Raw genomic sequence first — 16,325 nt, 5'->3', positions numbered from 1 at the left:
TGACTCTTCCATCCAGAATAGATTGCAAAACCGTCATTTCGTTTGCTTGTTCACCCATTTCTAAAGGATAAATATTCTGCATGGTTCCTACTATGTCACCTTTCCTTGTTTTTACTTGAACAACACGAACACGTCCATCCTTCCCTCGATACAGCATAATTAGTCTTCATAGCTGCCAATCAATCCGTTTACTCTTTTCATTCCCAACCAAAACTATTTCTCCTAATTTCACTTGTTCCTTGATTTTTACAGGCTTTCTTAGAATTTTTAAGTTGTTTTAAGTATTCAGCTTCTTAAATCTTCTCCGAGTTTCTGAACGCTTATCAGCTCTGTTCCATTTATGTAATCAAATTCAATCGTAGAACCTTCTACATTGTCCCTTAAAAACATATTTGGATTTAAATTCATTAAATATTAAATGTCTTCCGATATGTATGTCAAAGGATGGGAATTGATGACATTTTCAACTTCATATAACACAGTTAGTAATTCTTCGTAATCTAGGCTTGCCCTGCCTAAAATACTCCTCAACATGTCCTTTATAATTCTAATCAGTCTTTCCCACCATCCTCCCCACCATGCCGATGTAGGAGGATTAAATTTCCATTTAATTTTCTTAATCGTGTCTTTTCCCTCCACTTCCTTCCAATTAATTTTCTGTAAAAGGTTATTAGTTCCCATAAAGTTAGTACCATTGTCTGAATACATAATACTTGGTCTTCCTTTCTGAGCTATGAATTTTCTCAGGCTTTGCATAAATGCTTCCGTGGATAGAGTAGTAATAATTTCAATGCGTATTGCCGATAAACGGCGGATATAAATATCACTATCCATGTCTTCTTCTGGCTTCGAATGTGTAAAGGTCCAGCCAAATCGACACCCATAATCTGGAAAACTGCCGAGTCTGTTACTCTCTCCTCTGGTAATGGTATGGGGTTTACAATAAAATTGGTTACCTTAAATCGTCTACAGTGACCACAGTCTTTTATTACATGACGAACTGTACGTCGGCATTTGAGAATCCAAAATTGTTCTCTCAGAATTGCCATTAAGGCTTGAATACCCACATGGGAATTTTCCTCGTGTTTTTCCTTGATTAACAGGTTGGTAATAACATGGTTGGGAGGAAGAATTATTAGAAATCGAAAATTTCTGCTGTCGTTTCTCTGAGAGATCTTTGTCGTAGTTCGTATCACTCCTTTCTCATCCACAAAAGATTGCAATAATACGATTGTTTTGTCTTCATGAGATTCAAAACTTTCTTCTTGTATTAATTTTAAAAGAATATTTTCTGCTTCTTCATATTCTGCAAAAGTAATGTTACCGAAAATACAATCTTTAAGAAAATTTCTGGCATTTTTGCAAAATTGTTTTATCCAAGCTATTAGCCTTACTATATTTTTATATGAAGAATATCTGTTGTAGAATAAATCTCTTGTATTTATAATGTTGGTAGCTGTTATGACACATTTTCTTATCTTTGAATTTATTACAGATTTGTCAAGTTGCACTAGTTCATAATAAGTGTCAACCCTTAAGTTTTCCAGCCGTTCTGGCCCGTTCCACCACTGAGTCTTCACTAATTGTCATACTGTACATACTCTTGATGCTATATCTGCAAACCTGGAATGTGATACAAATCATTTATGCTATTTAGTTTTCTAATTCCGTTTACTCTATTGGCCACGAATGTAGCCCAAACAGCTTCTCGTTTAATCCAACAGAGAGCATTGCTAGAATCTGTCCAGTAAAAAGTTTTAATATCTGTTAGATGTAAGTCTCTTCTTACCACTGCAGCTAGTAGAGCACCAATTAGTCAAACTAATGCAGTCAAAAGTCGTTAATTCGGACACCCATAATCCGGAATAATCTATAATCCAGACCTCAAAGCTACAAACTTTCTGCGCGTGTGCGCGTTGACTGTGAATATGGGTGTGCGCATGCGCAAAATACATTTACAAATGCGCGTTTAATGTATAACGGACAGTATAAGCTAATCTAAAATTACCTAATTCAGTTAATGTTGCAGATTGCGTTGTTCCTTAATCTTCGAATTGAATTCGGCTTATTATTTTTTGCAGACTGTTAGAGCAATTTTATAAAAGTAAGCTTGAACTTTCGATTATGTCAAATAGAATTTCCGATATGTATTTACCAATATGTAAAGGATCTACAAAGCGAAAGTACGTTTTGAAGTCCATTAAACAAAAAGTGGAATTGCTGCAAAAAATGGATAAAGACATATCCTTTTTTTATCTAAACTTTAACATTTGTTTACCTAAACTTTGTTTATCTTTAACGCCGCGACACGCAATGAATTGAACATTATTATGACAATGAATTGAACAATGAATAACAATGAATTGAACATTATTAACGCCGCGGCACGCAAGGAATCCTTATCTTCAGGGCAGATGTTTTTATTTTATTTGGCTTATAATTCCTTACTAAATGTAGTATTTCATCTCGATGTACTCTGTCTTTGATATGATTTAAATCAAATTCCTCATCGTTATAATTCGCTTCCGATAATGAAAAAAGTGACAGAGGTTATTGAAAACGAAAAAATTTCGATTGACAAATTAGTCGGTATTCTCGACACAGCAATTATAGGACTTGAACAGCGGAACTTCGTAACTGAACAAGAAATTGTGTCTGTTTATAGAATTAAAGAGAATGTATTATCACATAAAAAATGAAGCAACTTAAACAACTTACATTGAAAGAAATGTTTAATAAAGTAAACAAATAAATATTAAGCTTTTTTTTTTTTTTTTTTTTTTTTTTGTAAATTTTGATACCCTTTAGATCGTAATTGTTCTTTATTTCATAAATTACAGTTTCATATTTTTAATTTTATAATTTCTGCATGTCATCTTACCAGATTTAAACTGATGATCTATAATCCGGAAAAATCGATAATCCGGAATCGCGGAAGTCCCTACGAGTCCGGATTAACGACTTTTGACTGTAATTCTAAGCGAGGTTTTGTTGTCACTCTCATTGGAGCTATTCTGGACTTAGCTTGCACTAACTGACAATGTACGCCTTCATTATTTTCTATTCTAATAAATATGCATGTAGCATAGGCCATTTTGCTGGCATTGCAGAATACGTGCAGACTCCATTTATCAGATTCATAAATTTGAGAGCATTTTGCAGTCCAACAAGGAATTTTCATGTCTTTTAATTCAAGAATTTAACTATGCCATAAATTAACCCCTTCGAGCCGGGTAGCGAAAACACGCGCTTATCGCGGAGGCCAGCAGCGTCTTCCGCGAGCGTCTCTCCAGGGCCGGGGGCTTTTTTGCTACCAAGCCTATAAATCCATGAAATTTCCGAATTATCAACGCATTGTTTAATAATGCTCTATAGAGTATTTAAACGGCTTATGCTTTATAGATATTTATATATATATATACTTTATTTACCTTATTTCTTGTTTAAATGCATATTTTACACATTTTATTTTAATTACTCACCATTTTATGACTTTTAACATTATACATCTGAAAACTAAATATATTACTTAAAATTCTCTTTTCGTATGAAAAATTTGAAAACAGGGATCTACACACAGTCCTACGTTACATTCCTTGAACTCGTAATAACTCATTTGCCGTTTTGGAGGATTTTTCCAGGACTGTGAACAAACGAAGCATCGTAGTCTCATTTTCTTATCAGTCTCTTCTGAACAAAGTTTTGGAAAATGTCTTTCAGTTAATCTTTCAGAATCAATATCTGAAATATTTTGCATCATTTCTGCTATTTCATGCTCTGTTAAACATTTTTGATGCTTCAACATTGAAACGGTAAAAACAGAAAGAATTCACGTCCAACAAGATCTAATTATTTTCTAAAAACTGAACTGCAAACCGAAATGCTCAACGCTTTAGCGCATATAAAACTTCTACTTACAATAAACAACTACCACGTGCGAATAAAGTGCGTTTTAAAGAGACGTCATAAATCACGCCATTCGGAAACATTTAGTTCCCTGTTTGTTTATATAATCAAAAACACGTGTATGTGAGTCATGCTTCTCTCATTTCGAGTAGAAGGTCTAATGTACATGTATCTGAAACCATATGGACATACAGTACTATCTTGTGGCAGAAATTATAGTTTCTAAATCGTTTTAGGACACTGGCACAAATACGTGACAGTCGGTAGTAAACGGGAAAATGCTCTGGCACGCCTGCGTGTCGGCCGGGAGGTGAGTGTGTTTGTTGCTGGCACTTAGACGTGACAGTCAGCACGAAGGGGTTAAACTTCTTCAAATTCTTCTCCACTTCTTGATCCTACAAGAGTTTTAATCTGCAACATTCTTGTAATAATAATTTCGGCAGCAGTGTCAAAGGACAAGAGAATCCAATCGGGTCAATTTGCTAAGGATAAAATTTTCCTTTTCGTTACTAACGGGACTTCTTGAGCAGGAAATTTTTTTGTGTCACAGCTGAGAATATCTTCCTTTACGTCCCATACAAGGCCCAATACAGAAATACAATTAGTTGTATTTTCGCTTGCCTTCAAAGACGTTTTAGTGTTTGAGAATAATCCAGGATCACCATTTTTTTCAGGTGCATTGTACTGCCAGTCCCGAAGTTCAGATTTAGCATCTGGCATTATCCGTTTTGCCGTATTCATAAATTTCTTAACTTCTTTAAAACTGTCAAAACTGGTCACGCAACTATCGACGTAAAATGATTCTTTCAATTTCCTGACCATTTCTTGAGTCTCCTCCTCCACATTACCCAAGTGATATGCTATAGTAGCACCTAATAAAAAAGGGATGGTACTTTGCAATGTCTGTAGATCACTAAATTATTTGGATTGCCATCTTCATACCACAAGAACCTCAAATAATCTCTATCTTGTGGATTCAAATTTATCTGCAAAAAGGCTTGACATATATGAGCTGTTACTCCGTATCTTTTCAATCGAAATCGTAAAAGTATAGAAGGTATCAGTTCTAACAGATTGGGACCCTTTTCTAAGCAAGAATTGAGAGAAAAAAAATTCTTTTCATGTGCTGAAGCGTTGAATACTGGTCTGGTTTTAGTAGTGGAAGAATGCTTTATTACTGGATGATGCGGTAAATAGAGTTCGACTTGATCTTGCAATGGAACTTCTTCTATAATACCTTGTAGAATCCAGTCCTTAAAAACTTCTTGATAATCAATCAATTGATCTTTAGCAACAAGTTTACGAACAGTAGTCAAAAGTCTTTTTTCAGAGAGTTCTTGACAATTAGAAATTGGCGGTTGTGTTTCCAACCACGGCAACGATACTGTATATCTACCATCTTCATCTCGTTTTATGGTTTTGGGAAATTTATACAACGTAGCCACTTGCAAGTCTTGTTTTAGAAGGCTTTCTGGAGGATCGGTGATACCAATAGCTTCAAGCTTCCAAAGATCGGCAACTGCACTTTCATTAATGTACAAGGATAAAACAGAAACAGTATCTTCATGTGTATACAGCCTTTGGCAATTTTCCTATTACTGTCCACCCTAAATAAGTTTCAATTGCAGTTAATCTACATTTCAATTTCTTCACTCTGCCAGTCATCAGCTTCCCAGCAATATCTGCCCCAATAGGAAGTTGTATTTTTGTAGGTTGCAGTAGAGGATCTTCCTCCTTATTGTAATCACTCAGCCATATTCCTTGTCGTCTAAGTTCTTTCATCCACATTTCCTTTGTCACACTCTTTACAGCAGCACATATTTCCTTTTGGTCATTAACTTCAAAATTACATTTATAAGCACCTTCTATATTACTTATTATATGTTTTATGTTCCTGCACTAGTTCTGTACTTCCAAAAAGACTATGTTTCATTTTTTCTTCACCCACTGATTTATGTCCCGTATCTGATGCCGGTTCTTTCGTAATATATGATCTTTGAGACCCAGTATCAGCGAGGGCTCTAATAAGCTGTTGATTCTGATTTCCATGAATTCGGACCTTCAGAGTTTGCATCAGTACTTCAGGCATACTTGGTTGATTAGTCAGAGTATGCCGTGTAATTTCGGCCTTTTGATCATGTTTATCATTTTCGGTTTCCCTGCACTCACTTACGTTGGGACACATAAGCAAATAATGTTTGCTAAAACACTTTGTACACTTAACAAAATTTCTACAATCTTTAGATAAATGACCTGGAGTTAAACAAGTAAAACACACACCTTTCTTTAACAAAATCTGTTTTCTTTGATCTAAAGACATACATCTGGCGGATTTACATTCTACACAGTCGTGGTTCTCACCACAGAAAATAAAATTTCCCTTTTTTGTAGGTTTTGCTTTTGTCGATTCGCTGTTTAAAAGTCCCACAACTGTCGGTATTTCATTCCTCCCTCCATGTTTATGTTTCGGAAATGCTTTCGTTTGTGATCAACATTCTACATTAAACCCTTGTCTGACCATTGTTATTCTTTCTTCACCTTCAATTTCTTTCTTCAGAAATGTCTAATTGGTTTGTTGAAATACCTTTATCAGCTGAGGCTAAATTTCTTTCCCATATTCTCAAAATATAATCCGGTAAACAGGCTTCAACAAGAGGATACAACATAGTGGCATATTTCTCAGTTGTAACCTTTAAACTTTCTAACGCACATAAATGTGTTTCTATTTTATTATACAGTTTAAACACAGAAATTTTATTTGCAGAATTACTATTTTTCTACTATAATTACTACTAAGCAGAGTAGTTCCCTCACATAAACTTCAACCAAAAGATCGTCTCTTCCAAACCTATCTTTCAAATATTCGATAGCTTTATTATAATTTTCAGTAGGTGGAAAACTCTCTACAAGATCTCTAGCTTTAGATCCAGGTTCCGTACATTAAAGTAAATACTGATATTTACCGTCTTATTCCGAAAATAAGACAATCTTACTTTCTTTTTTGGTCCAAAATACGCGCTAGGGCTTATTTTCGGGGGAGGGCAAAAATAAAAGTATATTTATATATTTTTATTTAATATTTATTATACACAGAATACAGAAACTTAAATTTATCGTGATAAATAAAATTCTGAATTATATTCTGATTTTCTATCAAATCCGTTTCCTGTTGAATCATTGGTCCGAATCTCTCATGTCTTGCGATATAGCTATCGTTAAATGAATACTTCTTGTCCAAATAGCCTATTCGTAGTGCATTGGAAACATCACTATCAGTTATTTTGTCCCATGAATTTTTTACCCAATTCACAACTTCTTGTAAGCCTGGTTTTACAAAATTACTTCGATGATTTCTCACCATTCTGTTTTCAATATATTCATTGATTTCCATCCGCAAATGATCCTTGAATGGCTTGTTTATTGCAATGTCAAGTGTCTGGAGGTAACCAGTCATTCATGCCAGAATCATTATTTGATCAATCTTCCTCTCAGCAAGAAAGTTTTTCATGTCTTTAGCGCGGTGAGTACTGGCTGAATCCCAAACTAGTGAACCTCTATCCTGACCCCTCAACAGTGGTGGCGGCATAAAATCAACCCACTTTCTTATAACTGCTTGAATGCACCAGACTTTTTCACTTTCAATGACATAAATTCCTGAAACACGTTAAATCTTGTCTTTTTTACCTTTACTGATTAAAAATGGCAATACTTTCTTGCCGTCTAGATGAATCGCCAAAATACAGGTAACATATGCATTATCATAACCAGTAGAAGGAACATAAATTGACGAAGAAGCCTTGTGGTGAACTGTCGTTTGAGCTCCTTGGCCTAGGAATACCGTGGTCTCATCCATAGCAATCATGTTGGAGAGTTGGTATTTCGAAAAATCGATGCCATCAACGAAAAGCTTAAATGCAAGTGCACGCTTAACAACTTCATTGTCTTCCAGCTTAAACAATGTTGTTGATCTCCTTAGAGACAGTTCATATCGTTCAGGGAAGTTGTCCAACCAGTGTGACGATGCTTTAAATTCTTCTGTGGATATATCAAATTCAGTTGCTGTTTCAAGGGCAAAATTTTTAATATCAGCCCTATGCACAACCAAAGCCATTGCTTTCCTGCCTGCAATGCATTCCAGATGCAATCTTCCAACTCAGAAAATAACAACTGCCGACCTGATCCAACTCTGCTTTTTTTCTCATTTCCTTGGTCCACCAGGTAATCGTCGTCTACACGCCATTTACGAACCATACGAAGATCCAGCATCTTCTCTTTACAGAATGCTACAAGATTTACACCCCTGGAGTCTTCCACGATTCCCATTTTGTACTCAATGGAATAGCTCTTTCGTTTTGTACTCATTTTAACTGGGGTTAAAAATTATTCACTTTATTTTTAAATAAAATTATGAATGAGGAAATAATCAGACTTACAAGACTGAAATGAATGAACGTTGTATACCTGCACTGTCACTCAATGTAGACTACTGCTTTATGTTGTATTTTTAACCAGTTCGGCGTTAGGAAAATCGCAAACATTTCGTGCCATTTTTTGCATCCAAAGGTAAACTTTTTGTGTCTAGAACTGGGCTCAGAGTATTTCTTTCCCCCTTTCATTACCTGTGAAAGCCTATTTAGAAGTTCTGTTCAAATCAGATTGAACAGCGTACCTGTCACACTGAAGGATGGTGAATAACGACCCCCTAAGGGGCAACATAAAACACAAAGACTGGTGTAGTCCTTAGAGCAGATATTTTCCCCTTTGCACCCAACCCCACTTCTACTTCCTGCACCCAACCCCAAATCTATTGCGATCTATTACAATGTAAAGGTAATTTTAATTGTCAAGAAAAAGCTTTATATAAAGTAAAAATAAGGGCATTAGCTAGTATTTGAAATGTCCTTGAATTTTGTTTTATTATTTTCTTGATGGCCTGTAACAAAAGAGAAGAATTGAATCACTGAGAATTGAAAAGATAGCATTCAAATCCCTTTGTTCGTTAATGGAAGGGGAGAAAGCTGTTGTGGATCTCATAAGATATGTTGAGGGGGTAGCTATTTGAAGAAAGTGTCCCCATCCTTTACTTTCCTGAAACAGCAACGCTGTGATTTTAATGTGACACCACTGAGAAGATAAGTAACCCATCAATCACCCCTTTTGATTTTCGATTCATTCTGTGGGGGCTGGAAAAAGGTCGCTGTGTCGTATGTGTCTCAGGGGTTACGGTTCAGCCCAAATTTCACCCCGATGAGAGTCTGCCGACGCTAACAAATGACAATACCTTTCCTGTGAACGTATCTCTCTCGGGGCAAACGGTGAACTGGTTAAGATAAATTCCAAGAATTAATTTGAAACGAACTGTAGAGGTAAACAATTTCTTGGAATATTTTGTTTCAAACATTTCTCTGAAATACGAGTATTAGGAAAGCTAATCATAATATTACTTAATAAATCAACAGCATTTTTTAACGAATTCTTTTTGTCACATTATTTTAACTAGGGATTATTTTCGGGGGATGTCTTATTCTACAAAAAGTTCCGAAAATCACGATAGGGCTTATTTTCTGAGGATGTCTTATTTTCAGAAAAAGATGGTATCTTCGGGGTCTATTTCCTGATCTTCATGAATTTTTTCTAAACTGGCCCCAAAATCCCAACCATTCTTTTGTCTCGCCATTAAACTTTCTTAATTCAATTTTAGAAAGTTTAAATTTTTGTTTAACAGCTTCATTTTTATTGTTAGGTAAAATATTTTTCCTTTCACTAAAGTTCTGTTCAAGTCTAGTTACTTTCGTTTTAAAATATATAAATTTATCATTGTATGATTCAGTGGTTTCGATTTCTTTTTCAAATTCTTCATTAGAACACTTGGTATCTTTACTATTTAATAACTCTAATACCTGTTTATCCAAAGTATTTATCTTTTGCCATTTCTCTTCAAGTTGAGCGAAAAGAACTGTAATCTTATCTAAATCTAATGTATGGACCTTTAAAAGTTCATCTAAATTATTCGCAGTCTTAGTAAAATTTGTTCTTAAACAACCTCTAAATCATTTAAGTTCTTCCATAATTGAAATCAAAAGTAGTGAGTGTTATTACTGTTCGTAAATCCAATTCTTAATGAATAATCTAAAGTTCAACAAATATTCATTATAAAATCAATCATTCAAATTTTAACAGTAATACTCTCTATTTAAAATAAAAAGTCAAAAGTCTCTATTTCACTGTAATAAATTTTGAATTAAAGCTACTCGGCATCCTGTTGTGAACGCCATTATGTTACGTTACGTAAAAATACAAAATATCAAATTAATAATTTACTTTGAGCAAACAGGTACAGGTCTCTCTTCATTAGAAGCAAAGAAATCTGTAAGACTGGAAAGCATTTTACGTAATGTTCATATTTATATTCCACAGCAAAGCAGAACAGGAAGGTAGGGCCATGTGTTGGCAAAAATATTAACCAAATTCCAAAAGTAAGTTAATTTTAAAAGCTTTAGGAATGACTAAAGTCATTAACTAAACAAGATAAATCTTTGTGAATGTGAAAAGCCTCAAGAAAATCAAATTCAGAAATTCAGGAAGCTTTTTGAAGGATTTTTGCGGACCCAAAGTCTAAATTATGATTAAGTTTCCAACAATGATTAGCTACTGAAGGATTGTCAATTTCGCCTTTTCTGATGTAATCATGGCATAGATAATATCTTTAATTGAATTTATGCAGCTCCCATTTGCAGATAGGTCCTTAATTTTTTTCCATTAATGATCCTTAACAGTACTTAATTTTCATGTGTACAAAGCCTATATAAAAATGAACTGAAACAAATAGAAGCTGTGTTCCAATTAATGAAAAGTGAAGAATATTTCTAAAATGTAATTAAATAAAAATATTGAATTTTACTGACAGTCATAGATTTTCAAGGCACAGTAGCCCAAAATCAGCTGAAATATCATGTTAGGAATGTATTTTGTACAGGATCTTTAATTTTATACTTTGTGGTTTGATACACTACCGAATGGCAGGATGATTAAGTTTATATTTCAAACAAACTTAGTGATTTTGGCGATGGTAAAAACTTCAAACTTTTGTTCCCAGCAAAATTCATGAACAATATGAACAAAGACAGCAATTTACATACTCCTTTCATCACATCACCTTTTTGTAGTAATTAGAACTATCAATCCAGTATTTTTATGAGATTGCATTTCTACTATATACACTCACTTCCAAAAGTTAAGCGCGAAGAGGAAAATGCTAATTTCCGGAAGCCAATCAGAATTGAAGAGGATGCAATTCGCTGCAGAGGTAAATGGAAGTATGCAAATATTTTCGGTAACAGCCAATCGCGCTTTCATGTAAAAAAAATATGCAAAAAAAGGCAGTCTTATAAGAAGCCAGCTTTATGAAGGGTTACAGAAGTTGATTGTAAGTGCGGATAGAAGGTGTTTAAAACTTTCGTACAATTTGTTTTCAAGACATATGTGTTTCTATGACTTTCAGAAGACGAATGGAAGATTCTGAGCGCTAGCGTGTTGTGGGGCGCATTCAAGCAGGACGGTCGATCACAGATGTTGCCATTTTCTTCGGCATTCATCATTCTGTAATTTCAGGTTTATAGAAACAATTCCAAACGACACAGACAGTTGTCCGAAGGCCTGTAGCCGATCACCCAAGGGTTACAACCCCCGCGGAAGATCGATATATTGCTATTGTAGCCAAGCGGAATCGCAGAGCAACCTCCACACGTGTGACATCTATGTTTACAGCATCCATTGGTAAGGCGATATCTGCAGCTACTGTACGCCGAAGATTACACATGAGTGGACTGTACGCCCGGGTACCTCAAGTTTGTGTTCCTCTGTTCATCCAATCAAGAGGGGCATGATTACAATGGTGCCGGGAACATGTCAATTGGAATGTGTCTGACTGGGGCAATATCATGTTTACTGATGAATCAAGATTTGCTCTGGAGCCAGATGACAAGCATATAAGGGTATGACGTGAACAACGAATACACAATCAATCCCAAAACATCACCGAACATCATGCATTCCAATGTGGAAGCATTATGGTGTGGGCAAGGATTTCATTAGGATACCGCACTGACCTGCACGTCTTTAAACGGGGTTCTCTGACGGCTGTCTGGTATCGAGATGAAGTCCTAGAACCCATTGTGAGATTGTACACTGCAGTAGTTGGCCCTACTTTTGTTTTAATGGACGATAACACACGTCACCATAGAGCTGACATCGTCAATAACACCTGGAGAGTGAAAGGATTGCGCATATGGCGTGGACAGCATATTCGCCCCACCTTAATCCCATTGAAAATCTTTGGGATGCTCTCGGCCGTGCTCTATCTTCACATTTCCCACCTCCAGCCACTGTTATTGAGCTGGAAATTGCTCTACAAGAAGAATGGTGATTGCTTAATTCTGCGGTGGTTGACTACCTAATTCAAAGCATGGCCACAGATGTAAACTTTGTATACAGATGAGGGGGGGGGAATCACATACCTTATTAATGTCTTTTTGTTTCATTTTATGCTGTTTATCTTCACTTTATACATAATTCTATTCAAGTCTCCAGTATGTCATTATCTGATAACTTATAAAAATTTAATATTGTTTTCATTTCTGTATATAATTATTCATCTTGTTTTATGCATAAATATATATGCTACTTTCCTGCCGAATTTTGTGTCAATCAAAGCAGTGTTTGTTGATTTTTTTGCATTCTACATCTTCGTGCTTAACTTTTGGAAGTGAGTGTATATTTCTAACCAAAAAATTTGAATTCACTCTCTTTATGTATTATTAAATACAATGTTAAACTTTATTTAAAATGCCCTCTTATCCCCACCACCATTTTTATATGCATGTTTAAATTCTGTTGACTCATTGTTTTCCTTTTTCAATTTTTTTCAGAAATTCTTTTCGTATATATGATTTCCCAATTAAGGGTGATATTCCAAGAAATTTCCTAAATGACTTTTTTCCTTTGGTTTATATAATTTTCTAAATGTATGTTAATTATTAAAAATTTAAATTGATCTTAATATTTTTCTTCTCTGTTTAGAAAAATATAGCCAACAGTTTTCAGTGTTTATGTATGTATTCATTCTTATTAGTTTTGCTTACAATTTTTTCAGCTTTCATACTTTTTATTTCTTTATTTGTATGCGCTTTTTTTTTTTTTTTTTTTTTTCTTTCTTTTCTTTTTAGGTTCTCTTGTTCGCCCAAAAGTTGTGAGAAGTGTTCATTATTGTCCTGCAACTACTAAAACTATTGAAAGACGGTATACAGATCTCACAGCTTATGACGCATATCCAAGTAGCTCTGTATATCCTACTAAAGTAATGCATACCATATTAACTGTAAATTGTAGTACTATTTAAAGCAAACTGAATATTAAAATCCTAAATTTTTGAATTAGCTTAATATTAGATTGCTGTAATATGCTTCTGTAGTGTTAGAGAAAGAAGAATTAATATAATAAGCCAATATTTCAGTTTGATTTTGACATTTATTCTGTTTGTATCATTGAGATTAAATTTCAATTTTCATTAACTATGCTTTAGTTTTTACATTTTTTTTTCTATTGTTATATGTGACGGTACCATTTGTTATGGTGTAGTTGAATGGTCTAGTGCAACAGGTGAGGCTGATGGAAATAAATTTTTTTATGCAAGGTAAAACTCAGCTGATGTCATAATGTAACAACACTGATAATTTTAACAAATAAACATTACATCAAACTGCAAATTACTTAAAGGAAGGAGAAAAAGAGAAAAGAAATATTAAGAAAGACATTGCATTGTGTAAAGTGATAATTCCTATTTAGTAGCAGCAGCCTCAGGGATGCTAATGCATTATAAGAGATGGTTCATCACAAAATTAGTTACTACAAACATGCATTTATTACAGTCAAGGAATTAGCAAAAAGGTATGGTGAGACATAAGATTAACATTACACTAATTTATCAATTCATGAAATAAATTAAGCTACTAAATTTGTTAATTATATCTCAAAGAGCAGCAAAGTTAATCGGGTAACACTAAGTTATCCGATCAAATTAATTCAGGGTAAATTAATAGTTTCATATAGTTAGTTTAGCTATCTTTAGCACATCTCTGAGGGGAAAAAATTTCTGGGAAGAGACCAGGAACCCAATATTTGCACTGCGGGACATCAACAGACTGGACAGTTCATGACCACAGCAGCTATAACAAGGGTTGATGAAAAAAGTGCAGGATGCCCTGAACTTCAGGAACAGGACTCACCATCTTATTTACCTAAAGAAGACCTGGAAGCAAGGCCTAAACCACTTGAAATCCGTAAAATTATTCGTGGCTTAAAATTAGATTGCTGTAATATGGTTCTGCAGTGTTAGAGAAAGAAGAATTAATAAGCCAATATTTCAGTTTTATTCCTCTTTAAAAATAATAAAAAAATTTTATGATTTTGCAATTTGCATTTCTTGATTCAAAGAACAGATTTCAGAGTCTAAACCATTATTCACTCTTCAGTTCCAGTCTTCTTTACTACTCATTGGTAAGCCAAAATTAACAAGTGATTGCATTCTAAGCTAAAAATTTTATTTACTGTTGGAAAGGGAATAGAGTTGTCAATCTAGTTGTGCCGTGAGGTCATATATGATTCCAAATTTAGTAATGCACTATTCTGCCTATTTTACTGTTTCATTGGCAGGTACGAATTTAAGTTATTTTGTTTATATACATGTATACTTGTGTTGTAATGCAGAAAAATTATTAGGTTATAATACAGTTTCTTTGAATAAAAGCTGCTCCTTTGAAAATGTTTAAGAAGATATAAATAAGAGCTAATAATAATTAGTCCATCTTTATTAGGAAATGCAAAATAAAATATTATAAAAAGATAAAATTTTTTAAACAAAACATGAAGTAAAAAAGTTAAAATAGGGAAAGGGCCATGTAAAATTTATTACCTTGAAAATTTCTGAAATATTCATATAATTTCCCCTTTCTTCAAAATGTTCAGAAAGCAAGCTCCCTTCAATTAAAAAAATGTAGCTAAAAACTACAGAAGTAATTTTTAACTCCTTCACATTCAATCCGCCCGACACGGCCCTACATTGAAACAACCAGAACCACCCGAAAATGGCCAAGATTGTAATCTTCTTTTCTTCCCTCCCCCTAAGGTGCCACTAGCAGGTGCACTTTCTCCAAATGCATTGTATCAGGTTACTGCAGACAACTTGTCCTAAGAGGATTTTTTTATCTTTTGTTTGATCGTGACATTTCGTTCTTAATTCTTTTGTGGTACAGTGTGCTTTTATGCTTTAAACAGCAATAAAAGAGCAGTTTAAAAATTTAAGGCTTCTATTTATTTTTAAACAATTTATTCCTTCCTATAAAAATAACAGAAATAAACAAAATCTCAGTCGTGATCATAACAAAGCCGAAAAATCTTGTTGATCTGACCTTCAGAATAGTTTTATAAAGAATGGGGTCAAAGGCTAATGCAATCTTTGTTAGAAAGTACAAAGGATGCCATTGGAAATCTTCACACCTATTTTCTGCGTTAATGGACGGGGAGGGGAGGAAATTGCTGTGAAACTGGAAAAATATTTCGGCCAGTTCTGTTATTTTGAGGATACCGCTTAGCGAAGGGTCAGGATTTCAAAGAGTTAAACAGAAGACATAGCCAAAAAAAAAAAAAAGAAAAAGAAACATTATAATAGTATTATAGTTAGGGTACACAGGAATGGCTGGATATTGTCCGATTTAGTAAAAAAGTAGCACAAAATTGTATAAACCTGTCAGCCTGGTGCTCTTCTAGATAAGAAGTCACTAATAGTATTGGATGGCATCTGGGAACATTTCACGTAAGATATAAAACACAAAGAAAAAGAATGTACACTGTTCCTGTTATCATTCCAGGAAGACTTACATAATCATTTCTCCAACCACTGGACATATTGGTAATTAAACTGTTCAAAAACTATCTGCCAAAGTTTTATAACATCTAGATTTTAACAATGTCACATAATTTTACTAGAACTGGAAAAATCAACAGAATTGATGTAAATGATTTGCTCTGGATTTCTGATACATGGGCTCTGATTGATAAAACAATAATAGTTAAAAGCTTCAAGAAAATGGGGATATCCAATGTTTTTATGACTTTGGAAATCAAGATAAAGCTTTTAACCATGTGGATCAAGAACGGTGATGGAAGAAGTTAACAGGGTAGCAGGGTTTTAGATGTAGCAGATGACATAAACAGCAATTCCAACAGTGCCGAATGATTTGAAGCCTAGGCAGTAGTAGTGAACAATTATAGGAGCGAGTAAGATTCAAGACAGAAGAAAGAAGAAATGAAGATACCTTATTGAACATTGTAATGTTAATATTACTTTACAGTATTTAATAGTA

The 16,325-nt window shown here is 34.3% G+C and overlaps 1 protein-coding gene across 2 annotated transcripts in view; it reads left to right on the top strand.

Annotated features, from left to right (window-relative positions):
• The window catches only part of Mcm3 (minichromosome maintenance 3), a 119,752-nt gene that overhangs the window by 40,947 nt on the left and 62,480 nt on the right, over nucleotides 1–16,325 (top strand). For both annotated transcript variants that reach the window (XM_085813616.1, XM_035355092.2), the window contains exon 5: nucleotides 13,131–13,261. In XM_085813616.1, coding sequence (XP_085669742.1) covers nucleotides 13,131–13,261 — 131 coding nt within the window. The remainder of the gene's footprint in view (nucleotides 1–13,130; nucleotides 13,262–16,325) is intronic.

Source organism: Stegodyphus dumicola, chromosome 3 (genome assembly GCF_044657685.1).
Source record: "Stegodyphus dumicola isolate Sdum_Otavi_A_Nest chromosome 3, ASM4465768v1".
NCBI lineage: Eukaryota > Metazoa > Arthropoda > Arachnida > Araneae > Eresidae > Stegodyphus > Stegodyphus dumicola.
This window is presented reverse-complemented; position numbering and strand designations above follow the sequence as displayed.